At 37.6% G+C, this 25,005-nt stretch overlaps 2 protein-coding genes and 1 long non-coding RNA gene across 8 annotated transcripts in view; 2 read left to right on the top strand and 1 right to left on the bottom strand.

Moving 5' to 3' along the window:
• DECR1 (2,4-dienoyl-CoA reductase 1) overlaps positions 1 to 1,933 on the bottom strand; it is a 33,505-nt gene extending 31,572 nt beyond the window's left edge. Inside the window, exon 1 of one of the 3 annotated variants that reach the window (XM_045200457.2) lies at positions 1,695 to 1,933. In XM_045200457.2, coding sequence (XP_045056392.1) covers positions 1,695 to 1,745 — 51 coding nt within the window. In that variant the 5' untranslated portion in view covers positions 1,746 to 1,933. The remainder of the gene's footprint in view (positions 1 to 1,694) is intronic. The other 2 variants (XM_053929991.1, XM_024566525.4) reach the window with 2 other exon arrangements.
• Positions 1,934 to 5,232: 3,299 nt separating this feature from the next.
• The window catches only part of NBN (nibrin), a 41,923-nt gene continuing 22,150 nt past the window's right edge, over positions 5,233 to 25,005 (top strand). The window contains exons 1-9 of one of the 4 annotated variants that reach the window (XM_024566522.4): positions 5,233 to 5,374; positions 6,235 to 6,365; positions 7,069 to 7,217; positions 7,628 to 7,787; positions 10,169 to 10,272; positions 18,019 to 18,136; positions 18,713 to 18,903; positions 20,781 to 20,878; positions 24,311 to 24,440. In XM_024566522.4, the coding sequence (XP_024422290.1) occupies positions 5,338 to 5,374; positions 6,235 to 6,365; positions 7,069 to 7,217; positions 7,628 to 7,787; positions 10,169 to 10,272; positions 18,019 to 18,136; positions 18,713 to 18,903; positions 20,781 to 20,878; positions 24,311 to 24,440 (1,118 nt within the window). In that variant the 5' untranslated portion in view covers positions 5,233 to 5,337. Of the gene's footprint in view, positions 5,375 to 5,472; positions 5,745 to 6,234; positions 6,366 to 7,068; positions 7,218 to 7,627; positions 7,788 to 10,168; positions 10,273 to 18,018; positions 18,137 to 18,712; positions 18,904 to 20,780; positions 20,879 to 24,310; positions 24,441 to 25,005 lie in introns of those variants that run through there. The other 3 variants (XM_045200459.3, XM_024566521.4, XM_045200460.2) reach the window with 3 other exon arrangements.
• On the top strand, positions 10,279 to 17,295 carry LOC139441121 (uncharacterized). Its single transcript, XR_011651535.1, has 2 exons — positions 10,279 to 12,467; positions 14,540 to 17,295. It is a non-coding gene; the product is annotated as an uncharacterized lncRNA (long non-coding RNA).

The raw sequence follows: 25,005 nt of genomic DNA, 5'->3' as shown, positions 1-25,005 counted from the left end.
ACTCCCTCACCCTGAATTGAGGAAGCAAATGTTTACTGAGTATCTTTGTCTTCCCAGAATCTGGGCTAGACCCCCCAGGTATGGGACAAAGCCTTTTCGACCATTTCTCCTTTTACATTGCAGATATCCCCCTTTGATGTACTCAGTGACTTCCTCTCCTGTGTCTGCAAAGATAACCATCCCAAACAAACCTATGAATAATAAATGAGGACCATCTTTGATGTAGGAGGCCTAGAAAAACAATAAAGCCTGTCCAGGTGGGGGTGAAGGGGTCTCTCTCTAACTTGGAGAGTGGCCACGTAGCCCCTTTTCCCCCACCGGATTTCTATAGTCCGTGTATATGTGTGTTTGAATACTGAAACCTCAACAGCAGATCTTGCGGGACGAGATCTGCATCACCCAGTCCCACAGAATGAGGAACTGTCCCATTCACTAATGACAACAGTTTGTAAAAATTACAAAAATTAGAGCTCAAATTCCTCACCCAAGTTCTGAATAAATGTTTTGTAGCTAATCACACAATTTTTACGTCACGTCTTAAATAGGATGTGTAACAAAATAAACATGAGGGGTCTTAACTGTGTAACACAAAATGTTGTATTTGCACACAAAATCACACTGCTTCAGATATGTAGACTTGTCTTCTTCTGGGAATTCAAACCCAGGGGAACCACCACCAACAGCAATAGGGTCTCTCTGCCTCCAAACCTCCATTTTCAAAATTTTTCTTAAACAAAGTAATTTCAAAATTGTCTGGTTACAATTAATTTTTAAATGTGTTCATTTTCTCTCTCTCAACCTCTACTATCTAAAGGTGTCTGAAGACCTGTGACCTTATTACCATAATCCTAATGATTTGTGCTCTAAAAGATTCTGGAGACTTTTCTACCCCAGGGCTGTTGTGGGATTGAAATGAGAAAGGCCTGTGAGAATGAATCAGAAACCCAGAAACCATTAGTTTTTCCAACAGGGACCTATAGCCCAAATCTTCACAGGAAAAAGAAACATTATCAGCAAAACCACAGCCTTGAGAAAATCTAACTTTTTAAAAGAAAGTTTTGTTACTTGGGAGACTCACCATATCCTTGTGTTTATCTTATTTGGAATTTGTCCAGAGTTTTGAAGAAAAGAACACCAGGGCACCCATCCTATCAGGCTGTCAAAAGTGTTCTCACATTTCGCAGGTTATTTTTTTGTACCTAGCTACCGAAACTGTGCTCCTTGGCTTAGTTGAGACTATTGGGATTTTTTTTTTTAGTTGGGGGAGGGGCTATTGTGCACATTCTCTTCCTGGGTGGATGCTGAGATGGTGTGTGGGGGTTGAGCACACGTGAGTGCCACCCAGCACCACCTCCAGATAGAACGTCTGGACAGTGGGTTTCTATTCTTTCTTTCCCTTTTATGTGAATTTATTTGTATTAATGTGTAATCGCACAGATAGTACATGAAGTGTTTCCGTCATAAAAAGGACCACAATTAAGGCCAGTGTGACCGGCCCTGTTCCTAGCCTGTAACAAGGCCGCCTGCGCAAAGTCCTCTTTGACTGGGTCAGGAGCCTGACGACCCTGAGAACCGCGTAAGCGACACACCCTGCGCAAGGGATTCCAGTTGCCCAGCGCCCCGGAAACCGCCCCCAAGCGAGCAGAAGCAAGGTGCTCGGTGGGACCTAAGCAGGCCCCCCAGCAACTCCTTACCCGCCGAGGATCACGACGCGGAGCCAAGAAAACCTTGCCCAACAGCGCCATGGAGGGAGCAGGACGCGACACAGAAACAGTCCGCAGCCAGCCACCGGGCTTGGATTGCACCGGCTGGTGGCGGGAGGCGTGTCTGACACCAGTGGGCGGAGTCGGGGCACGGAGTAGGAGTTTAGCCAGGGCGGCCGCGGGATGGGGGAGCGGGGTCGGAGCCTGGGCGTGACTTGGTGCCTTCTGGGGTGAGCATTAGGAATCTTTAGTGGACCTGGCTGCCAGATAATTGCGCCCATTACTCTGAGCTGGACGCTTCAGGGCTAGGCTCGCAGAGGCTCCTGTTCTCTCTCAGTTGTGTGTCCTAGTTGCGTATGTGGAGAGCAAGACCAATGAAATGGCATTGGTCTGGTCAAAATGGCGTACAATATATAAAACAAAATGGAGTCACTCGTGTCAACCAATATGACTGCCAATCAGTCATGACTCTTGTTCAAAAGGGAAACTACGTAAGTCACGTTAGAGACATCTGGCAAGAAGACACACCCAAGATATCAGCACACGTGTCCAAAAATATCCTTGTCTGCAAAGCGGAATCACCCATAAATAGGCTCCTGGGGAAATTCCCCGCTTGCCATCCGTAGTGCCAAGGCCCTTATCAAAAAACTCAAAAGGATGGAGTTTACCACTTTCAATGGTATAACTGAAGCAGTCTTCAGGCCACTGCTGAGACAGCTGAGCTCCACACATCAGAGTGCTGCTCCACGCCATGTTGATCTCCCTTGGCATGGGCTGCCAGGGGCTCTGCACCGCTGGCTCCGGAAGTCCTTCCTTGCAAGACGCTGACAACTCCCTTGTCCACCATGCTGTTTCCCGGACCTGCTGACTGAGACTCTAGGACCTGGGTTCATTTTTCGCCATTAACTGCTGTGTGTGTGCGCCCATTTATGTCTCTTAGATTGTTAGTGTGTAAGTAGGCTATTAATATATGTTGCTGTTTTACTTTGAGTGATCCTGCATTCAACAAAAGCTAAGTGAATAGCATAGTTACCTAGTGTAGCTCTTGTCTATTCCTTGGTGCTGGGTTGCTTAGCAGGCAGTTAGCAGAGCAGTTGCCTGACTGACTTACAAGAAAGACTATATCGCGAACACATGGTGACAGGGTGCTGTGTTGATGTCTCCTACAGACTTTGGTTTTAGCTTGGGTGCAGGACTTGAAACCCCTCCTGCCATTTGTATTCTGCCACAGGTTGGGTTCACAAGAATCTTTAAGTGTATTGAAGGCCCTGTGAGCATGTATATCCTCCAGAAAAGCAACAAGCAAACCTCTGCTAATTGTTCTGGGTCCTCATATCAGTGAAATTTAGGGATTCTGCTGTCCAGGACATGCTTTTTTGTGTTCTGTTTAAGAAAAATTTACTTATTTCTTGATTATGTTTTCTTTTAAAATGTTTATTTTATGTTCACATTTAGATCTACGATCCATATGGAGTTTTTTTGTTTTTTGTATGTGTGTGAGCTATAGGGTCAGTCTTCATTTCTTCTGCAGTGTTTACCAATATCCCCAGGATCCTTACTGGAAAAACAACCTTTCCATCATTGCTCTGTCTGTACCGTTACTTTTGAAAATTAAATTACCAATATGTGTGGGTCTCTTTTCGGTCCTTCTATTTTGATCCATTTGCCCATTTTGTTTCCTTGTGCCAATAGAACACAGACTTAAAACTGTAACTGTATAATATATTTCATTATCTGGTAGTGTAGGCACTTCAGCTTTGTTCTTCAAAATTGCTTTGATTATTCTCAGCCTATGCATCTCCATATATATTTTAGAATCTATTAATTTCCACTTAAAAAATCTTCTGAGACATTGAAATTTCATTGAATCAAATTTTTGGAGAAATGACATCTTAATAATCCATGAATGTGGTATATTTATTTAGGACTTAATTTTTGTCAATAATGTATAATAGTAGTATTTTGTATCACATCTTTTAATAGATTTATTATTGAGTACTAATGACTTTGGTGCTATTACCTATTTTATATATGTAATTTTCTATTTATTTTTCTGGAGTAAAGGATACAATTAAATTCTACATATAGACTTTGTATCCAGTAATCTTATTAAATTCACTTAATTCAAATAGTTTTCCAGTAGATTCTTTTAGATTTTCAGTATACAAAATCATATATTTTTAAAATGAGATTAGTGTGTTTCTTCCTTTTTCATCCATATGCCTTTTCTTTTTATCCTTTACTTCATTGGTAGAGCATCTAATGCCATGTTGAAAATAAGTAGCAACAGCAAATATGTCCTTGTTTCATTCCAAATGCTAGGGCAAATGTTCAATAATTCACCCTAAGTATAACGTTAAGGTACAGTCTTTTCATAAATGCCCTTTATTGGATCAAGGATGTTCCCTCTATTCTTACTTTGCTGAGAGTCACTTTTTTCCTTCATGAATGGATGCTGAATTTTATCAAATGCTTTTTCTGCAACTACCTATGCAATCATAGATCTCTCTCTCTCGCTCTCTCCGTTATTTTGGTGATAAGACCCACCCTTCCATTTCTGGCATAAACTCCACTTAGTCATGCTTATCTGTTTTATGTGTCACCTGACTCAATTTGCTAATTTTGTATTTAGGATTTTTGCATCTATGTTCACAACAGAGATTTTCTTCTCATTACAGTACAGAATGTTTTTGAAAACCAGAACTTCTGTCCTAACTGGTGGTGTTCAGTGGACTGAGTGCCAGGTGTGAACCAAAAAGGTCACCCATTCAATTACCAGGCAAGGTATATGCCTGGGTTTCAGGCCAGGTCTCCAGTTGAGGGCGTTTGAAAGGCATCCAATCAACATTTCTCACACCGATATTTCTCTCCTCTCTTTCTCCCTCCCCTCAAATAAATAAATAAAATATTTAAAAAGAAAAACAGAACTTCTACGATTACGAGTTTGTTCTAGGGTGTTCATTTTGTTATGTGCAGGACATGGAATATATCTGTTGAAGGATTAGGGGCTCTTGGAGGTGGAGCAGAGCCTGCACCAATTAGATCCAAGTGAAAATGGAAAGAATTCAGCTAGTGACTAAAGTATAACATTATGAAACAGAGGAGGCTTATTTGAATTCAGAGAAGAGGGAAAATAATGAGTTGACGGGCTGAAAAACTAATCTTCAAACTAATCATCTTATCTTCAAAGTAATCATCATCACCATCGTTAGGATCCATACAAAGGAATGACTGCAATTTAAGGAAATTGCTAACACATGGAATTACTTAAGTGGTTAGTGTGTTAGTGTACTAAGGAGTACTAAGTTTCCTTATGTTGTTTTGGATTTAATTTTTAAAGCTATTTCCATTCCCAATCAGAAAAAAAAGCAGATAATCTAATATTGGCGAACACCTCAAAATGGGATCCATACTCCCAAGCCCTTAAATACACTTCCATAGAAATTGCGTTATTCCCTCTTAGCCACAAGGTGGCGACGTGGCGCCATATCGCCCCCGCCTACGTTTCCTACGCACGCGCGGTCCTAGGAGTGCGCACGTGACGGAGCCCGCGAGTTTGCAGGCCTAGCGGCTGCGCAGGTCTGTAGGCTGAAGTTTCGCTGACGCAGGTTGCGGGGACGTTGAGACAGGATCAATGTGGAAGCTGCTGCCCGAGGCGGGCCCAGCCCGAGGTGAGGAAGGAAAGAGGTGATCGAAGGCCAATTTCCCAAGAACACACCGCGGGAGAGAGTCTGAGGAACGCTTCCGGTTTGGCCCCGACCACCTTGCCGTCTTCCGGCGATGGCGGGAGGCGGAGCGTCGGGGGTTGGGGTAGAATTTTGCTTGGGGGTGCTGTGCTTTGTGCGGGGCAGGGCGATCCTGAGGATCCACAGCGAGGTTCCGGAAGGTGGCCCGGCCGCTCCGGTGACCGCGGCTCCTGCAGATTGGCGGCCCGCCGAACAAGTGTCTGGCTTCGCCTGTGGTGGGTTCAGCCGTGAGGAGACCACAGGCGCTCACTTTGAGAAGCTGGGGCGACAGGACGTCTGTGTTCGCGGGACGTGGGTGTGTTGTGCGCGTTCCGGTGATGAGGACGGGACGCTCCCTGGTCACTACTGCTCTGGGTTCCCCCTTGTCCCACACTGTGTTTCATCTTCTTGCCACCTCCAATTCCCATGTTACTCAACATTTCTCATAGCCGTTGTTTCACTTTGCATTTTCCCGAGGGACTGTCGGGTCCGTCCTTCAAGTTCCAAAGGGAGCACATGGACCTTAAACTGCGGCGAGGCAATTCTCGTGTGCATGGGTTGCTACAGGAGGATTGTTAATGCTTTAAAATTTAGATGTGAACCAGAGGTCTTTCAGGCTCCTCAGTGTGATTCTCCATTTAATCAGTCTTCTGTGCCCTTCAGTGAAGCTTTACTGGAAAAATACCTTTCATTTATAAATGCATTGTTAACATTCAAATAGCAAAATAAAAATATTTCATTGAAGTACTTGTTTCATGTACGTGTGTGTACACGTGTGCATTTATCAGTTTTCTCTTTAATTCCAGAACCATACCGACTTCTGACGGGTGTGGAGTACGTGGTTGGAAGGAAAAACTGTGACATTCTCATCGAAAACGATCAGTCCATCAGTCGCAGACACGCCACCTTAACCACTGGCTTTTCTGCAACCGGCCTGGTATGTTACTGGTTGTACTTCACTGACTCATAGTCAGGGGTCGGATCACAAAAAATTGCCATGCTGCATGTGGGAGAATCTGCAGGACCTTTCACTTCAAAAAGCTGTTAGGTTTTTTTAATGTTAAAAAATTAAGTACGTTTTTGCATTGGTACTGGTAGTATTTGCCTACTTTGATACTTGAGGTTTTTGTTTCAGTATTTTACAATTTATTTTAATGATTCAGAAACTCAGAGGAAGAAGAATATGTTTAGATTTATTTACTTAACATTGAGTGTTTGCAGCGTGCCAAGCTTGGGGAAGCAGTGAATAGGTGCTCAGGTCTGCTTTAAAGGGTTTGTGCAGCTCTGTGAATGCAGGTATTTCCCCAAACAAAGTGCACAGTAGAAACTGATGTGTTTTATTTGCAAAAATAACTGATGCTTATGCGCCACAACTTCTTTAAATGGCTTTGAGTTTGTTTGGGTTGGTCGGTTTTAATTACAGCTTCGGTTGATAAAAGTACTAAAAATATCTACAAACAGCTGTGCTGGTGGTAATGAGGAAAAAAAACCTTTATTTTTAGCAAGTACTGCATATTAGCAGATGCTGAATCTGTTCAGTAATACTTAGGTTTTGTGTCTATTCTTAATGAATATAGAAAAACATTGTTGAATATTACTGACTGGTAAAACACTTTAAATTATTTGTTGTTTTTTCTTAGAGTCACACACATCAAATCACTATATTGACAATAAAAGATAATTCTAAGTATGGTACTTTTGTTAATGAGGAAAAAATGCAGAATGGCCTTTCCCGAACATTGCAGACAGGGGATAGAGTTACTTTTGGAGTATTTGAAAGTAAATTCAGGTAAGAATTTTAAAAATTGATGTTAAAAATGGAGCACTTTATTTTGCATTAATCAAATTCTAAATGACATGGAAATCTAATTTAGTTCCTACTTAGCACAGTGGTGTACTTTATACCTCATGGGTCAGTGGGTCTTGTCAGTCATAGGAAGTGACCAGACAGAGAAAGAGTTTGAGTGAGCCCTGGGGAACCTTGATTTCACATAGGTGAAAGTATAATGTTAACTGTGATTGTTGTTTTTTCTTAATTGCAACTCCAGATAGAGGGAACGATGATTTTTATTAGTTAGAAAGTTTAGTTACACATAAAAAATTAAAATAACACATGTGATGTGACCCTCAAATTTAAAGTTCTTTAAGTTGCCATCTCTGTATCCATAACAACTTCATGTAACTCATTTTCATTCACAGAGTGGAGTATGAGCCTTTGGTTGCATGTTCGTCTTGTTTAGATGTCTCTGGGAAAACTGCTTTAAATCAAGCCATATTACAGCTTGGAGGATTTACTGTAAACAATTGGACAGAAGAATGCACTCATCTTGTCATGGTAGCAGTTAAAGTTACCATTAAAGTAGGTTAAATGCCTTGTTGTTATGTTAAAGTGAGTTCTGTGAATTTAAGCTTACTCACCTACTATACACAGTTGTTTTTAAAGTCGTTTAATTTAAACCCATCAGTACTATTATAAATTTATATATGCCATCCCCATGTCTTTGTATAACATTCAGGCTGGCATATCTTTTTGATAATGTGTTTTATTATGTGATACAACAGAAGCACATAAAATTATATTTCAGATTTTGACTTAGCATTTTTAAAAATGATTTATGTTATCTGTTCACCAGGATTAACAGTGTATAGCTTGTGTTTTCAACCTAGGAGCAAAGTGATTAAATAGCAACTGCCTGTCTTCAGAATTAGTATCTCCTGTCTCATCAAGTTGTCTTCCTCAAGTCTCTGTCATCTCATGCTCTTTTATTTGGTTTAAGACCATAATCACAAATACTTCTTAGAAGTTCCTGTAGTTTACTATTACCCTAATATACTCTTGACAATCTACAGATTTCAGGTATGTGCCTTTAGAAGATGTTGAGTATTCATTAAAACAGCAATATATTTTGGCATGTTTTCAGATTCTTGTATCTTCATCAGGTTTACCGTATTTTGCCATGTATAATAAGCACTGTTTTGCCTAAATTTCTTAGGGAAAAATAAGGATTCATGTTATATATGGGTATAATGATTACAGAATCCCATGTATAATGTGCACAAAAACGGAGGTGTGCATTATATACAGCAAAATAGGGTAATTTTATCCAGAGCTAATCGAAGAAATGGGGAGATGGTTCATCTTCTTTTAAATAGGCTAATAGATATGTAGGATTGTTTTAGGTTAATATCTATAGTGAAAAGCAACAAATAATTTAGATTCCTTTATTAGATAATAGAAAAATCTTTTAATATTTAACAATTAAATCAGAGTATGTGAAAAAAAAATCAGTGTGTGTATTATAGCTACTGAGGTATCATAGAGGAGGGCTTGCTGCTCAGATTGGACCTCATGTCAAACTTGTTGTACCTTGGTGGGGTTATCTCTGACCAAGGATCATGTCATCTTTGCAAGTTTATGAAATTGATTTATTAATGCTGTTACGCCCACAGATAATAAATCAAAATGTTCACTTATTAGTTTACAGTGGGGATGCACCCTTACAGTGATCAGAATATTTATGTGTGAACTCTTAAGATATCAAGGTACCTGAGAAACAGAAGAGGTAATTGTGCCCTTGCGTGGTGGGGATATAATACAAGCTGAGTCTGTGACAAACGTGGAAACTAGCACCCATTCACCAGAGCACACACTATTCTAGTGACTGGGGCCTGACAGCTACCATATGGCTCTCCCCTTTAGAGTCCTGGATATACATCAACAAAGGCTTGCAGAGCTGTCCTTTTCACTATTTCTGATCAATCATGCCAAAACAGAAAACTTTATTACTTTTTTGGTAAATTTTCCAAAAGTACGGGTTAGCTTGTTTTTAAAATCATCGAATGTTAGAAAAAATAGAACGTAAAGGACATTTAATTCAGTTTTAATTTCCTGAAGAGTAAATTGAGGCACGGAGCAATAAATCCTTTGCTCAGGATTACATGTTTTGAAGCTTACTCAGTCCAATGTTTGCGTCATACAAGAAGTCAGTTATTTCATTTTCATTGGTGTCTTTCAGATTCTGTTCTTGAGAGACATCCTAAATTGCTCACTCATATTTAGGTAAAACCCCATGTTATTAAAAGCATACTTAAATTCTTTAGCTGGATTAATTCCTAGAATTATGCTGAATCTTTTTCATTTTCATTGTCAGCAACAGTATTTTCTAACCTTCCTCAAATTTTGTGGATATATCTTATTTGAGGCTGATAGCTTAGTTCACTTGCTACCTAAAGCCCCCACCCCATTTGTATATTCTTACTTTGAGCTTTTACCCAAACCCAAATAGTTACACCTTTGTTTACTTTCTTAGAAAGATTGTGTTCCATAGTCACAATCTGTTGGAAAGGCATTTAGGCTGAAAAGGTCTTCTCTCATTTTATCTCTTAATACTGTCTTCTCTAGGGCAGGTGTTGCATTGCCTCAATCCTAACTTATACTTTTTAGCATTTTAATGTTTTTAAAATTATAATACATTTTAAACGACTTACTTTATGTTGTTTGACCTCCCCAAATAAGATTGTAAATTAATACTATAATTGGTAGGTTTTATAACTTGGTCATTATGTAGGGATTTGTATACTAAATTAAGCAGTGACTGAACTGACTTATAGATTGTGGCTTCTTTATAGAGAGATGAGAGGAGAAGAATAGAATAGCCCCTTTGAAGTCTATAACTTAAAACTTTTCTTTAAAATAAGCTAGCATGCATATTATATGCATGTATGTTTTCTTCTTTTTAGACAATATGTGCACTCATCTGTGGATGTCCGATTGTAAAGCCAGAATATTTTACTGAATTTCTTAAAGCAGTTCAGTCCAAGAAACAGCTTCCACAAATTGAAAGGTATGTTGTGTACCTTAAATATAATAAAATATGACATGAAGTATGATAGCACTAATTTTATATAGGTTAATTTCCTCATTAATGAGTGTTTGAGAATGTAACATTATAGTTCAATTTTATTAGTGGAGATTTTTGTTAAAATGTTAAGAAAGGGTCCCTAGATTCTTTGTCGGTTATTTCTCATCTTAGTGAAACAGTGTTACATATGTGCCAATATTGAGAGAAACACACTGAAGGACAGTGATAGCACAGAGGGCCATTAGCAGAGCACATGTACCAGTGACAGGTGTCCTGCACACGGACACTGCCTGGACTATGTGGTGCAGCAGCAGCCTGTTCCATAGACACGTGGTCCCAGAGGAAATAGTAATAGCACCAGGGCCTGGGGATGGAGCTTGTTTCTACTGAGACTAATACATACTGTGTTGCTTGAATTTACACAAGGAACCTTTAGATTGAATTTCAGTCAGCTCGAGGCCACAGAAACCAAGCCCCACACACCTGTCATTAGGCTTTGCCTGCAGCACCCATATTCCTCAACTCCTTGAGGTTCTTAATTGTGTTTTGAGGTTCCCTTTTGTCACTTATTTTTTTAGGAAAGTAACCTTCATTTCTTATTTGGAAAGACTGTCATGAACTACATGACAAAACACAGTACCAGTCCATTTTTTTAGTGGGCTTTTATTGGCTTTAAAAGTTAATTTCAGCTCCTTAAGGCTTTCTGGTAACCACCAGAGTCCAGGCATGCCTGCATTAGGCATGACATTTCAGTCAAAGTCTTAATAAAATGATAATAGGAAAGTGGCTTAGTGCATCCTGTTATAAAGAAATCAGATTTCTATTGGATTTATGCAAACAAATATATTGTTATGGAAAGACTAATAGTTATTTATCAAGACAAAATCAAGGGGGAGGCTGGAGGTGAGGGAGGGAGGCGGGTTCAGCTGGGGTGGGGTGGAGGGATGGGGAGAAAAGGCGTACAACTGTAATTGAATAACAATAAAAATTAAAAAAAGACTTTCCAAATTTCAGAGGGATTAGATAAGGAGGAAAATGTAAATGTCTTAATATTGTCTATAAAATTATATTTTATTTGTTTTAAGAAACAATTTTCTTGTTTGAAAAACAAATTAAAATTAGCAACATTTTTTAGTAAAGAGGTTATTAAAGCAACAATTATTTTATGTGTCAATTAATTTTGATTGTGATTATTTGTAAGCATCTCTATAAACTCAGTCATTTCATAGAGCTTTAGAAATCTTCACTTAACTCAAAGGTGTGATTTGAAAATTCATTCTTAACACAAAAATAAATTCAAGGTGGGTAAAAGACTTAAATATAAGTCGTAACATCATGGAAGTCCTAGAGGAAAACATTGGCAGGAAAATCTCAGACATTCCACGCAGCAACATCCTGACAGACAGATCCCCTAAAGCAAGGGACATAAAGGAAAGAATAAACAAATGGGACCTCATCAAAATAAAAAGCTTCTGCATGGCTAAAGAAAACAGCACCAAATTACAAAGAGAACCAACAGTATGGGAAAACATATTTGCCAAGGATACCTCAGACAAGGGCCTGATCTCCAAAATATATAAAGAACTCACAGGACTCCACTCCAGGAAGACAAACAACCCAAATAAAAAATGGGCAAAGGACTTGAACAGACACTTCTCCAAGGAAGACATACAGAGGGCCCAGAGACATATATGAAAAGATGCTCAGCATCACTAGCCAACAGAGAGATGCAAATTAAAACCACAATGAGGTACCATCTCACACCAGTCAGAGTGCCCAACAGAAACAAATCCACAAACAAATGTTGGAGAGGATGCGGAGAAAAGGGAACCCTTGTGCACTGTTGGTGGGAATGCAGACTGGTGAGGCCACTGTGGAAAACGGTATGGAATCTCCTCAGAAAACTAAAAATGGAACTGCCCTTTGGCCTAGCAATTCTGCTGCTGGGAGTATACCCTAAGAACCCTGAAACAGCAATCCAAAAGAACCTATGCACCCCAGTGTTCATAGCAGCATAATTTGCAATAGCCAAGTACTGGAAGCAACCTAAGTGCCCATCAGCAAATGAGTGGATCCAAAAACTATGGTACATTTACACAATGGAATTCTACGCAGTAGAGAGAGAGAAGGAGCTTATACCCTTTGCAATGGCGTGGATGAAACTGGAGAGCATTATGGTAAGTGAAATAAGCCACATGGTGAGGGACAGATATCATATGATCTCACCTTTAACTGGAACATAATCCACAAAAGAAAAAAGGAAACAAAATATAACCAGAGACATTGAAATTAAGAACACTGTAACAGTAGCCAGAGGGGAGTGGGGAGGGGATAGTGGGTAGAGGGGTCTATAGGAGCTACTATAAAGGACACAAGGACAAAATCAAGGGGGAGGGTAGAGGTGAGGGAGGGAGGTGGGACTGGCTGGGGTGGGGTGGGGGATGGGGAGAAAATGCAGACAATTGTAACTGAATAAAAATAAAAAAATTTAAAAAAATGAAAATTCATTCTTAGAAATATGCAATTTAAAACAAGTCAGAGTCCTCTCTATGAACCCTTCCCAAGACATAATATATATTTTTGCAAATGTTACACTAAAAACAATGATTGTAACTGACAAAACTTAAAATGACATGGTTACAGAGTTGAGCATAATAGAGCTGACAAAGGAATTTGCTGTCCTGTAACATTTTAAGATAACTAAAAGTATAAATGAAAGTATATTAGAACTCATACAATTATTAGAATATTTACTTGAATAATAATATGTGTATAGAAATACAGCATACTTACTTTTTTATTTGACAAAGCTTCCTGTGTACTTTAAGCATAGTAAATAGGCCTAATTAGTTCAAAAACTTCTATTTTATAAAAGGGGAGAATAAATCCTTGAGTTATTCCAGGGACCCACTGGAATAACTCAAAATTATTTTTCATTTAAAAAGTCTTTTAAAATTTAAACCTTGGGAAGGCTGACAAATAAACTTAACTAAAAGAGTATAACTTTTTGTATGACAGCACGTTTTTATGGTGATAGCTTCAGACAATATTAATTAAATGTAAGACCAGTTTTCACGTCAAATAATTTGTCCAGACCACAGGATCCTGCTTAATTTATATAAGTATTTGATTTTTTTAGGCTAATAATATATTACTTTGTAGTAATGTTATTCGGAGGCAGAAAATGTACCACATGTAATACACAAACACATATTACACACGTAAAGACTATCTGTGTAAAGCACAAGATTTTCTTATTAGTCTTTTTGTTTTCTTTTTTATATAATTTTTTTAACTTATACAGACCTGCAGTTTTTCTAGTTCCTTTTAGTTTGCCTCTTTAACATACTCAGGAATTAGAACAATTAACTTTTATTTTTTTAATATATTGTCATAATTTACATATTTTAGTACCAAAATCATATAACCATTTTCAATTAAAGTTTTAACTTTTAGAAACTGTAATTCCCAATGATAACCAGAAATAAGCAGTGTTCCCTAGATTGACTTTTATGAACATATTTCATAACCTGTAGAAACATAGGTTTTTTAAATTGACAAGTACACTTATTTTCAAGAGACATACCGCCAACAAAGACATTTATTAATAAGACACTTATTAACAGCTCCAAATTCACTTCACAGCCTTTTTGCAACAAAGGCCAAAAGCTGTTGGACCCAAGACTTGTCTAGCAATCAGTGTTTTAGCATTTTAAAATGTGGAGATATTCAATAACTTTAATCAAAATTCACTAATTTAGAAAGGAATAGCTGAAATAAATTGATTGGATTGGATATATTAAGGGTTTTGTTCCAATATTTTTATAAGATTTATTTTCTAAAAAATTTGCACATTAAGAGATAGTCCAGATTAAGAAATTGTATATTAAGAGATTGAGACCACATATTTGCATTTCAAAGACAGACTTCAGTTTTGGAGTTTAGAATGGGGTGTTGGCCCCATTCTAAGCCTTCAGTAGCCTTCTTTAGTTTAGAGACAGTCTTTAAAATTTTTAATTAACTTTAAAAAAAATTTTACCTGTGCTTTTTTTTTTAGAAGCTTCTAATTTCCAAATGAATTATGCTTCTCATTTATTAGACCTTTGGCCAAAAGAGAAACAAGAATAATATTTAAAGCAAAGACAAAGTTTCAAGGAGGGTTTATTTCCTCATTTTTCTTTTTAACTTAAATTTATCCTCTAACTGTCTTACTTTTGCTTCAGCTGATTTTTCCTTTTTTTCCGCACAGGTCCTCTGCAGGGCCCGGAGCTTTGAGGGCATCCCACCAATGCTGGTGCACCATTCTAGGTTTATCCCCGCCATTATTCATTTTGGGGATTTCCCGCAAATTTTCTACCCAGCAAGTTGTTGTCTGCGGTCGACTTAACTGAGGGATTTTTCAGGGTATCCAAATCCTACCAACCACATTAGTTGTAACACAGGAGGTTGAGTCCGTGGATCTCGACTGTTGGTTCAGATAAGCTGAAAAATCCACAAGGACTGGGTGGAATAGACATTGCCTTTATTATTTACATTACAGTGAACTTCAAGAGTGGTGGGTTGGCAAGCAGGACCACACCCCAGTATGTCTCTTTTTAAGGGGTCCCAGACAAAGGAGGCACGCATCCTATTAAACTACATTACTTTAGTGTAAAGAAAAGATCAAGAAGCAGTCACAGGACAGAAAGCCACTTCAAAGGTGATGAGGAAGTTACAATCGATTTTCAAAACAATGCACATTCCTCCTGGCTAGGGGCCCCCTGACCAGTCCTCAGCCGTGGGAGGGGGAAGAGCCACGTCCATTGACCCCACAGTTGGTTAGAGCGTTGTCTTGATAAGCCAAGGTTACCAGTTTGATTGTGGGTTAGGGCACACACAAGAATCAACCAATGAATGCATAAGTAAGTGGAACAACAAATAAATGTGCCCCTCTCTCTCTCCCCTCCCACTTGCCTTCTTCCCTCCTTCCCTCTCTCTCTCAAAAATAATAAATTATTATTTTTTAAAGTATATGCTTGAATGTAAAGAAATGATCCTTTAGAAATGAGAGGGACTTACCACTTACTTGAATTTTTTACAAAGTCTTATATTGTGGAGGGATTTCTTAACTCTTTGAAACAGCACGCTTTGTTTTAGAAGAGTCCTTGCATTCTTCCAAAACCTGCTATGTATGCCAACAGTGTGAGGTCCCAACCTCTCTTTACCCAGGCAGGCCATTTCTGTGGGATGTCTGCAGTGAGAAACCTTGAGGGATGAGGTAATAATATCTCCCTCTCAGGACAAAAAGCAGGCCTGCTTATCATCTGTTATAAAACTGGTGCATTCCCATGTTCATTGTAACACACCCATTGTGTAGTCCCTTTGAAGGCATCCCCCTGGGATTTGTTTGGGAAGGGGACCTGCTGCAACCATGCTGAGCCTCGCTGCTTGCTTTGTCTCTGACCCAGGGGTCTGTATCTTCTGCCAGCATCCATGAACCAGCAACAGGTTAACTTAGTAGCTCGTAATTAAATCTCAGATCCAAGAGACCATTAGACTGAAACAGTCTCAGTAAATGAAAGTTTAGGAAGGCTTATAGAGCTAACCTTACCCAATCAAAATTCAAGGCAAAGAAATATAACACATACTAGGAATTTTTCTTGGAGATAGACCTCATATTTACAAGTTTGGGTGTCAGTATAATTCAAGCCTTTTAGATACCACCAAAAACCAATATAATAAGTAGTTCTGGAAAAAGGACTAATGAAGTAAATAGCTGTCCAGATGATAAGAATGTGTTTTGTGAGAAACCATCAAACTGTCTTCCAGAGTGGCTGCACCATTTTGTATTCTCACTAGTAGTGAATGAGTGTTCCTATTGCTCCACATCCTTGTCAGCTCTTTGTGTTGTCAGTGTCTGGATTTTAGCAAGTCTGATAGGTGCTGTGTGGTATCTCATTGATGGTTTAGTTTCCATTTCTCTTATGACATGTGATGGATGTCCTTATTTGCCATTTGTATATTTCTTTGGTGAGATGCCTGTTGAAGTCTTTAGCCCCCTTTTTTTTTTTTAAACAATTTTTCATGTAAAATTTTTACTGCATTTGGGGAAGTAAAAATACAGCATAGGGAATATAGTCAGTGTTATAATAACTGGTGACAGGTGGGTACTTGAAATATCGGGGGGATCACTTTGTATAAAGTATATGATTGGCCTTTTTTTTTTAAACTGATTTTTAAGAGTTCTTTGTATATTTTGGATAACGGTCCTTTTACAAGTATTTTTTAGTCTGTAGCTTTTCTTACTCTCTGGATACTGTTTTTCACAGAACAGAAATTTTTTAATTTTCATGGAGTCCAGCTTATTAATTGTTTTTTAATATGTCATGTCTTTGGTGGTGTATCTAAAAAGTTATCTCCATTGTTAAGGTCTTTCAGGTTTTCTCTTATGTTATCACATAGGAGTTTTACAGTGTTGTGTTTTATATTTAGGTCTCTGATCCGTTTTGAGTTAATTTTTCTGACAGTCACGAAGGCTGAGTCTAGACTTATTTTTCTGCACATGGATGTCCAGTTGTCCCAGCACCATTTGTTGAAAAGACTGTCTAAGCTCTACAGCTCCAGGAGCTGCCTTTGCTCCTTTGTCAAAGATCAGTTATATTTATGTGGGTCTATGTCTGACTTCTTTGTTCCCTTCCATTAATCTGTTTGTTTTTTCATCAGTATTACACTCTCTTGATTACTGTAGCTTTATAGTGAGTCTTGAGTTCAGGTAGTGTTAATACTCTTTAACTTTGTTTTTCAGTATTGTTGGCTATTCTGAGTCTTTTGCTTTTCCATATGAACTTTAGAATCTGTCAGTATCCATGAAATAAGTTGTTGGTAGTTTTATTGGGATGGCACTGAATTTATAGATCAAGTTGGAAACAACTGACAGCTCAATGATATTAAGCCTTCCACTATCTACAGACATTAGTAATTTTTACTAGAAGGCAGAGATAAGCTGAAAGGTTGGTCACTTATGAATAGCTATAGCAAAAGGTCTGAATATATAGAAAGTTGAAACTGGACTGATGAGAGGCTGAAAATCTATTGAATTTTCTTCCCTATTTTCTTCTTTCCCTCATTTCCATGGATGATTAAGCTGTTTTTATAGCATTAAAGAGTTAAAAGATTATACTTTTAAATCTCACTTTGGAAATTTTATTTAAACTTACAAAAAAACTGACAAATACTGTAAGTCTTAATTTCCTGAGCTTCTCTAAAGAGATCTGTAACAAAACACTCATAGTAGAAGTTCACAGAATCGGAGTACAAACATTATTGATACGTATTGGTTCCCAAGCAAACACAAAATGCTGGTAGAATTTGATCTTCATGGATGATATTTCTCCCAACCTTTTGTAATTCATTTAACTTGAGTCTCGTGTGTGTGTGTGTGTGTGTACACACACACACACACATACACACACAATTGTATCTTGTTATGATTGTCTACTCTTGGATTATATATTTTCAGGAAATAAAGAACATTTCTGCTGTTCTCTGTGGCAAGTGTTACCATATTTCTGGAAAGAGCATTTGGATACTTTTTGTCATTTTGTCTCAGATAAAAAACTTTTTTAAAATAATGGTATTATGAAAATTAAGCCTTTCTAGTGTCTAGAAATGCTCCATTTACAAATTTAATGACATGTATACTGAGTAGTTTATAATTAGAACATACTTTAATTTTTTTCTTTTTAACAGTTTTTACCCACCTGTTGATGAACCAGCCATTGGAAGTAAAAATATTGATCTGTCAGGACGGCAGGAAAGAAAACAGATCTTCAAAGGGAAAACATTTGTATTTCTAAATGCCAAGCAGGTAATGTTCTAAGCTAAATTTTCCTCAAGAAAACATTACATACTAGGACAAATTACTACTGTCTTCAGTAGTTGTTAATGCATTTTCTTTTGAGGTTTTTGTGTAGAGGTTTGACATGGAATAAAAAACTGCCCTGGCACTAGTGTCTGTCCTTTATATTATATAATCATATACGTAGATATAATATTCCTTAACATCTGTCAGTTGGCCTAGTAAGTTTATATAAATGTGTAAGTTGGCAGGGGAAGGAACTGGTTTAAATTCTAACTTGCTGGGTTAGTAAACAGGTGTTGAATGTATTTCGTGTTCTGAAGTGGGGGTTCTAGAAGTTTCTGTAGCAGGTGGGAAATTTTGCCAATTGGCCCTGCAGACAGTATGATGTTCCAGGGCTGCAGAGGTGCCTGTGAAGCAGGGATTTTCTTGGAATGGAGGTTCAGATTGTCCTCTCAAGTGGCAGGGCCAATTCTATGTCAAATTTTTATTTTACTGTCAAATCAAATTCTTACAATTTTTAGATTGTGCTCAATAAATTAATTGTGGCTGTTTTATTACTTTTTTTCTTTTTTCCATTTTTAGCATAAAAAATTAAGTTCAGCAGTTGTTTTTGGAGGAGGAGATACTAAGTTGATTACAGAAGAAAATGAAGAAGAGAGTTTCTTTTTGGCTCCTGGAACTTGTGTTGTTGATGTAGGAATAACAAATTCACAGACCTTAATTTCTGACTCTCAGAAAAAATGGATTCATTCAATTACAGATATGCTCCAAAGGTACTTTATTATTCTTTATTAGTAAAAAAAAATATGCAAGTAGGCGGTTTTATAGGTGACTTCTGTTTTACTCTACATAACAAAGAAAAAGTAAATACAGTAATTATTACAAAGGTTTTATTATGTATGGTACTTGTACTTTGTTTAAGGAATCTTTTTCTATTCATAGATCATATTATTCACCTATATTTTTACTAGTATTTTGATATTTTATTTTGAAATTTGTTTTTAATCTACCCAGAATGGATTCTGTTTATACTATAGGTCAACAACGCATGGGCACAGTTTGGCTTTATCCTCATTCATTGATCAACACCCACATTAACACCCTCATGTCCAGCAGAACAAGATCTCTGTTCTGCTCTTCTTCAGAAGCAGCCTGTTTATTCTTGACTCTCTATTTTTCTGTATGCATTTTAGAGTCATTTTTCTCAGAATCCTTGTTGGGAATTGGATTAGGAATTTCATTGAATCCACAAATCAATTTGGGGAGCATTAATGATTTTTATAATTTCTCTGTAGAGATCTTAAATACCTTTTTTTAGGTATTCCTACATACTACATATTTTCTGGTAGATATTGAATCTGTGGTATGTGTAATATAAGTGTATGATATTTCTTTAAATATATTTTCTAGTTGTTTACTATTGATGGATAGGAATTCAGCTGAAATTTAGATATTGTTCTTATATCCTGCCACCTTGCTGGGCTCCCCTTGTAATTCTAGTAGTTAATCAGTAGTCTTTTTTTATATAAACCATATCTGTAAATAATGACATTTTTATTTTTAATTCTTATGCCTCTAATACTTCCTGCTTTCTCTCTCTATGTTGTGTGTCCACTGGGATCTCCAGAGCAGTGTTGAAAGAGAGTGGTTATAGTAGCCACATATGTTTACACCGTTTGCCCATCTAAGATGACAAAATGTCTGTATAACATTATTGTTAAATATGTATTTAAAATGTTTCAATTTCATTTTATACAGCCAATCTTTGTAACTAATTTTCATGGTATATTTACAGTTTCAAAAACATTAGTAGGACAGTAAAATATCCATTTTAAATTGCCTTAATTATAAGTGGGTATATGTGGTCACTTGTGTATAATACTTTGTAAAATCTCTTTTTTTAGTATAATACTATTATAATGACACATACAGTTGAACTCGAAGTTAACCCAGTCAGTACATTCAAAAAACAAATGTTAAAGCACCTGAAAAAGATGTTTTAAATTACTGTAGCCACTTAAAATGTCTTATAATAGGTACTAAAAAAGAGTTTTGTAGTTCTTAAAAGTTGAAATATAGTTTCTATATAGCATTATATTAAATTATTTTTGTTTTATAAATTCAGTCATTATCCACATTATAGAATAACAGAAGATAGATTCACCATAAGATTCCTTAACACATGTAAATATGGTAAAATAATCACTGAACTTTAAATCATAACACATACAGATTCAGCTTATACATATTTTTTGTACTTCCTTCCCTCCTCCTTCTTCCGGCTTCTTCTTTCTCTCTTTTAAATTTTCTCTTAGGATTTTAGTAATCATAGGTTTCTTATAAAAATCTGTTGCTTCATGTGGGTATTATTGTTTCCTTTTTATTCACAAAATTACAGAATTTTAGAACTGAAGGATCTGTAGCCTTTACTCTAGACCTTCATAGATGAAATAACTGAGTTAGTAAAACATGGTGGACTTGCCCAGTGTAACATTGCTCATTAATCTATATTTGAAATTCTCTCCATACCATAAAATTGTGCCTCTTAGTAGTGTCGGGGAGGTGGGGGGGGGGATAGATTCAGCTTGACATCTTAATAAATTTGTTAGTTGGAGTATATTATCATACCTAAAGCATTTTATTCTTTTAGGCAAGGTCTTAGACCTATTCCTGAAGCAGAAATTGGATTGGCAGTTATTTTCATGACTACAGAGAATTACTGTAATCCTCAGGGCCAGCCCAGTACAGGTAATTTAAAGCATTATTTTACTGATTCTTTAGCAACTTTATTTATTATGTAAATTGATAAATAGGCTGTATGCACATTACTATATACTTGCTGGGGGTGACCATTTTCAACATCTTTTAAAACTCACTTTTCCATTCAGTCGCTTACTCATTTGATAAATATTTGTGTCTACTGCATACTGGGCACTATTCTAAGTCCTGAAGATACAGTAGCGAACAAAGTAAACTGGTTACCTCTTATTGTGAACTTTATATTCTAAATGTCAGGATTCAGAAAGTTAACAGGAAAGCAAACAGACACTTCTGATAAGTTCTTTTAGGGCCAAGTACAAAGATAAAGCTAAAACACGGTGAGGTGAGATGGTAGTGATTTGGAGCGGACTGTTGTAGGTGGTGGTCAGGAGGGTCTTACTGAGGATGTAACATTGGGACCTCAGGCATTCTGCGTAGGAGAAAAGGCCACTGGGGGGATCTAGGGAACAGAGTACCAGGGAGGAGGACCTGATCACAATGGCGCCTGTGTGGAGAATAGATTCCAGGATCCAGAATGGGAGTGGGGATATGAGTGGAAAGCTCTCATGGTGGGAGAGCCAGGGGCGTTAGACTGCAGTGGCAGCTGTGGAGAAGCAGAAGAACAGATTCAGGGTATATTTTGGAAACAGCTTGTAGTTTTTGGCACAAGTCACTGGTGGTTGGTGGTGGTGCTATTACTGAGATGAGAGATTCAGACTGTAGTCAGCTCAGTGTTGACTCTCACAGTGGTGTACTGGGAGGCAGCAGCACTTGCCCCTTTGTTATTTAAAATATATTACCCTGCTTTTAAAAATAACTGATGTCATCATGATGATTGATTTATTCTTTTCTGCTTGCTTTTGTACCCTAGATATTTTTATGTTTTTTCTCCCTAGGAACTCTCTCTTCTCCTCTTTACCTGCCTGTGAGAACATCCATTCTATATTGCTGTATACATTTATTTTTCTATAGTTACTTGTTAGCAATTATTGGACTTTGGCTAAAGGAGACAGCACTACCTCTTCATGCACCCAGGGGTATTGTTCACATTGTGGCCCACCTGTGGAGTTGAACAGTGTCCCTCCTGAGTGTCTTATACTCTGCCACCTGGCTCAGACAGGTTAGGAATTGGCTAAGCGAGATTTTGGAAGGAGTGAGCCATTACAGCAGGGGTGTCAAACTCATTTTCACCGGGGGCCACATCAACTTCGCAGTTGCCTTCAGAGGGCCAACATAATTTTAGGACTGTATAAATGTAACAACTGTTAAGGAGTTGAAATTACATTCGGCCCTTCGAAGGCAAATTTCTAGAACTGTTAATGTCTTCTGGGTCCTCTTCTACATTCAAGAGCTCTATCTCATTTCTTAAAACCCTCCCTTGGCTCAGTTTCTTCCTATTGCTACTGCCTTTTGTCTTTTACAAACACTGTTAAAATTCTCAGAAAAGGAGATGATTAGTTAGTGCTCCCATTTCTGTATGAGATATTTCTAAACCATCATTTCAGGTAGAAACAAGGTCAGAAGGAATTGGTAAAAATCTACATTGCAATTAGTAGTATTACTTCTTGTACCTATTCATAGGTATAGGTCTGTGTGGGTTCCAAGCCATAGACATCTGACTTAAAATTTTAGAAGGAAGTTTTGATGTTACAGAATATGCATGTTTCCTTCCCTCTCTTACCGCCCACATTCTTTGCTCCTTTTCTTTTGTATTCATTCATTTACTTATTTACGAAGTATTTATTGCACATTTGTTATATACTTATAATTATTCTAAACACTTGGAATAAAGGGGTACGCAGATCAGAACAAATACCTGCCTTCTGGCATTTTTAGCAAGGAGAACAATAATAATTGCAAATAACCTTATTGTTGACAAACATCACTTATCCTGGACTATTAGATTCCATTTATAAATTTTTCTTTTAGTGATGGTATAAGCACCCATAATTATATTTTTTCCAAATGTCTGTGCAAGCAAAAATGAGTTTTAGGGTTATGTGTGTTTAAGGAAATGCCAGTGAGCTTCTAAGGTGGTCACATAAGAAGAGAGTCAGAAGTCTTTAAATATTTGAATTTGGAATCAGTACTAAACATTTATTAAACACATCCTATGTCATGAGGACCTAACAGTAATAATTTAGTTTACATACTTAGTAAATGCCAATTTAAAACATTTTTCAGTTAACAATTTAATTCCATTAATGTACTTACATTTACTATATACCAACCATTGCTTAAGGACTAGAGATTGAGAAATGAGCAGACTCTGTCGCCGCTCCCAGTCAAAAGGGAGAGTAACAGGTGAACAGTGCATTATACAGTGAGGCACTGATAACACACACAATTGCACAGTGCTTACCGATCCAAGCATTATTCTCAGTGCTGTCTGTATGTCAGTTCATTTTGCCCTCAAAACAACTTTTGAGGAAAAGTATGATAAGTCACCCATTTTATGAATAAGGAAAGTAGGGCATAGAGGGGTTAAATAATGCAGGTCACATAGCTGGAGATAAGTATGTTAAAGTTAATAGAGTAATGATGTACAGGGTGGCACAGGAGCTGAAATGAGAGGCACCTGCTTCAGTGCAGGGTGTTCAGCAAAAGTATGCCAGGAAAGGGGCACTTGAGTTAAGTTGTTATACTAGTAAATAAAATTATGAAGCAATCATGGTTTTCTATATTAGCCAAAAAACTTATGTCTAAATCTATGTATTTTTTCAAATAATGTATTCATTTTAAAAATAAAACTTACATTGCCCTGGCCAGGTGGCTCACTTGGTTGGAGTATCATCTCATACACCAAAAAAGTTACGGGTTCGGTTCCTGGTCAGGGCACATACCTAGGTTGCAGGTTCATTCCCAGGTGGGGTGCATACAGAGGGCAGCTGATCAGCGTTTTTCTCTCACATTGCTATGTGCATGTGTGTGTGTGTGTGTGTGTCTCTTTTTCTCCCCCCCGCTTCTTCCCTCACTTTTTCTCCTTTCCTCTCTCTCTAAAATCAATAAACATATCCTCGGGTAAGGAATAAAAAAAATAAAACATTGATTTTGATTTATGTAAATGGTAGGGTAGATATACTTTCGATGGGGAAGAAATGTAGTTTTTTGGCCCATTGACTTAAAGCATTATTTGAATTAGAGTTTAAGTTGATTATTTTTATTTAGGTTGACAATACTGTGAAGGATTTGATGTTCCTATAAAATGATTTAGTTCAGATAAGCTCATCACAGATACCAACAGGCTGCTCTGATAGGCCATTTTGTTAAGTATTTGTTGGTGCCACTGAATGGAGACAATCATGTGCTGTCTTACCTGGTTAATTCCCTCAGCATGAAACAGTCTAACAATGGTGAGTGACCAAGTGTCCTTCTTGTGTCCAGCAGTTTTGTTCTTTCTCTCATTTGTGCAATTTACAGGATCCAGGACAGTGACTCCAGGGCCAAACTTTTCCCAAGGCTTGTCAGTCAAAGAGAAGCTCGTGCCAACTGCCCCAGTGAACACTATGACATACGTAGCCAACACAGAGTCGGAGCAAGCAGCTACATGGTGAAGTTTTACTGTTAACAAACTATCATTATAATTCTGTAAATTAAGTCATTGTCTTGGGAGATGAAGCATGGGAGAGAGGGCTGCCAGAGAAAATAATATTTTAGGACAGAGATCAGCAGACTTTCTATAAAGGACCAAACTAAATATTTTTGGCCTTGTCACAGCTGCTGAACTCTGCCATTATACCACAGGAGCAGCCACAACCACATGTGAATGAATGAGAATGGCTGTGCTCCAAAACACTTAATGTACAGAACATGTGGCAAGCTGTCATTTGCCAGCCTGTCCTGTGATAAAGCTTTTTTTTGTTACTTGCAAATGTACACAGAAGACTATTAAGAATTACATGCTTTATTTGTGATTAATGAAATGTTTCAAATTAATTTGTGTGTATTATATGATATTGCCTGTATTTGAACATTACTTGTAATTTTCGAGATACTTTATATGTGCCCACCTGGCTAATCTGAATAATTAACAGAGTGTATTTTATTTTAAATAATCCATAATGATCTGTTCATATTGAAAGATACTTGGGATATCACTATATATGACCACATTT

Source organism: Desmodus rotundus, chromosome 8 (genome assembly GCF_022682495.2).
Source record: "Desmodus rotundus isolate HL8 chromosome 8, HLdesRot8A.1, whole genome shotgun sequence".
Taxonomy (NCBI): domain Eukaryota; kingdom Metazoa; phylum Chordata; class Mammalia; order Chiroptera; family Phyllostomidae; genus Desmodus; species Desmodus rotundus.
This window is presented reverse-complemented; position numbering and strand designations above follow the sequence as displayed.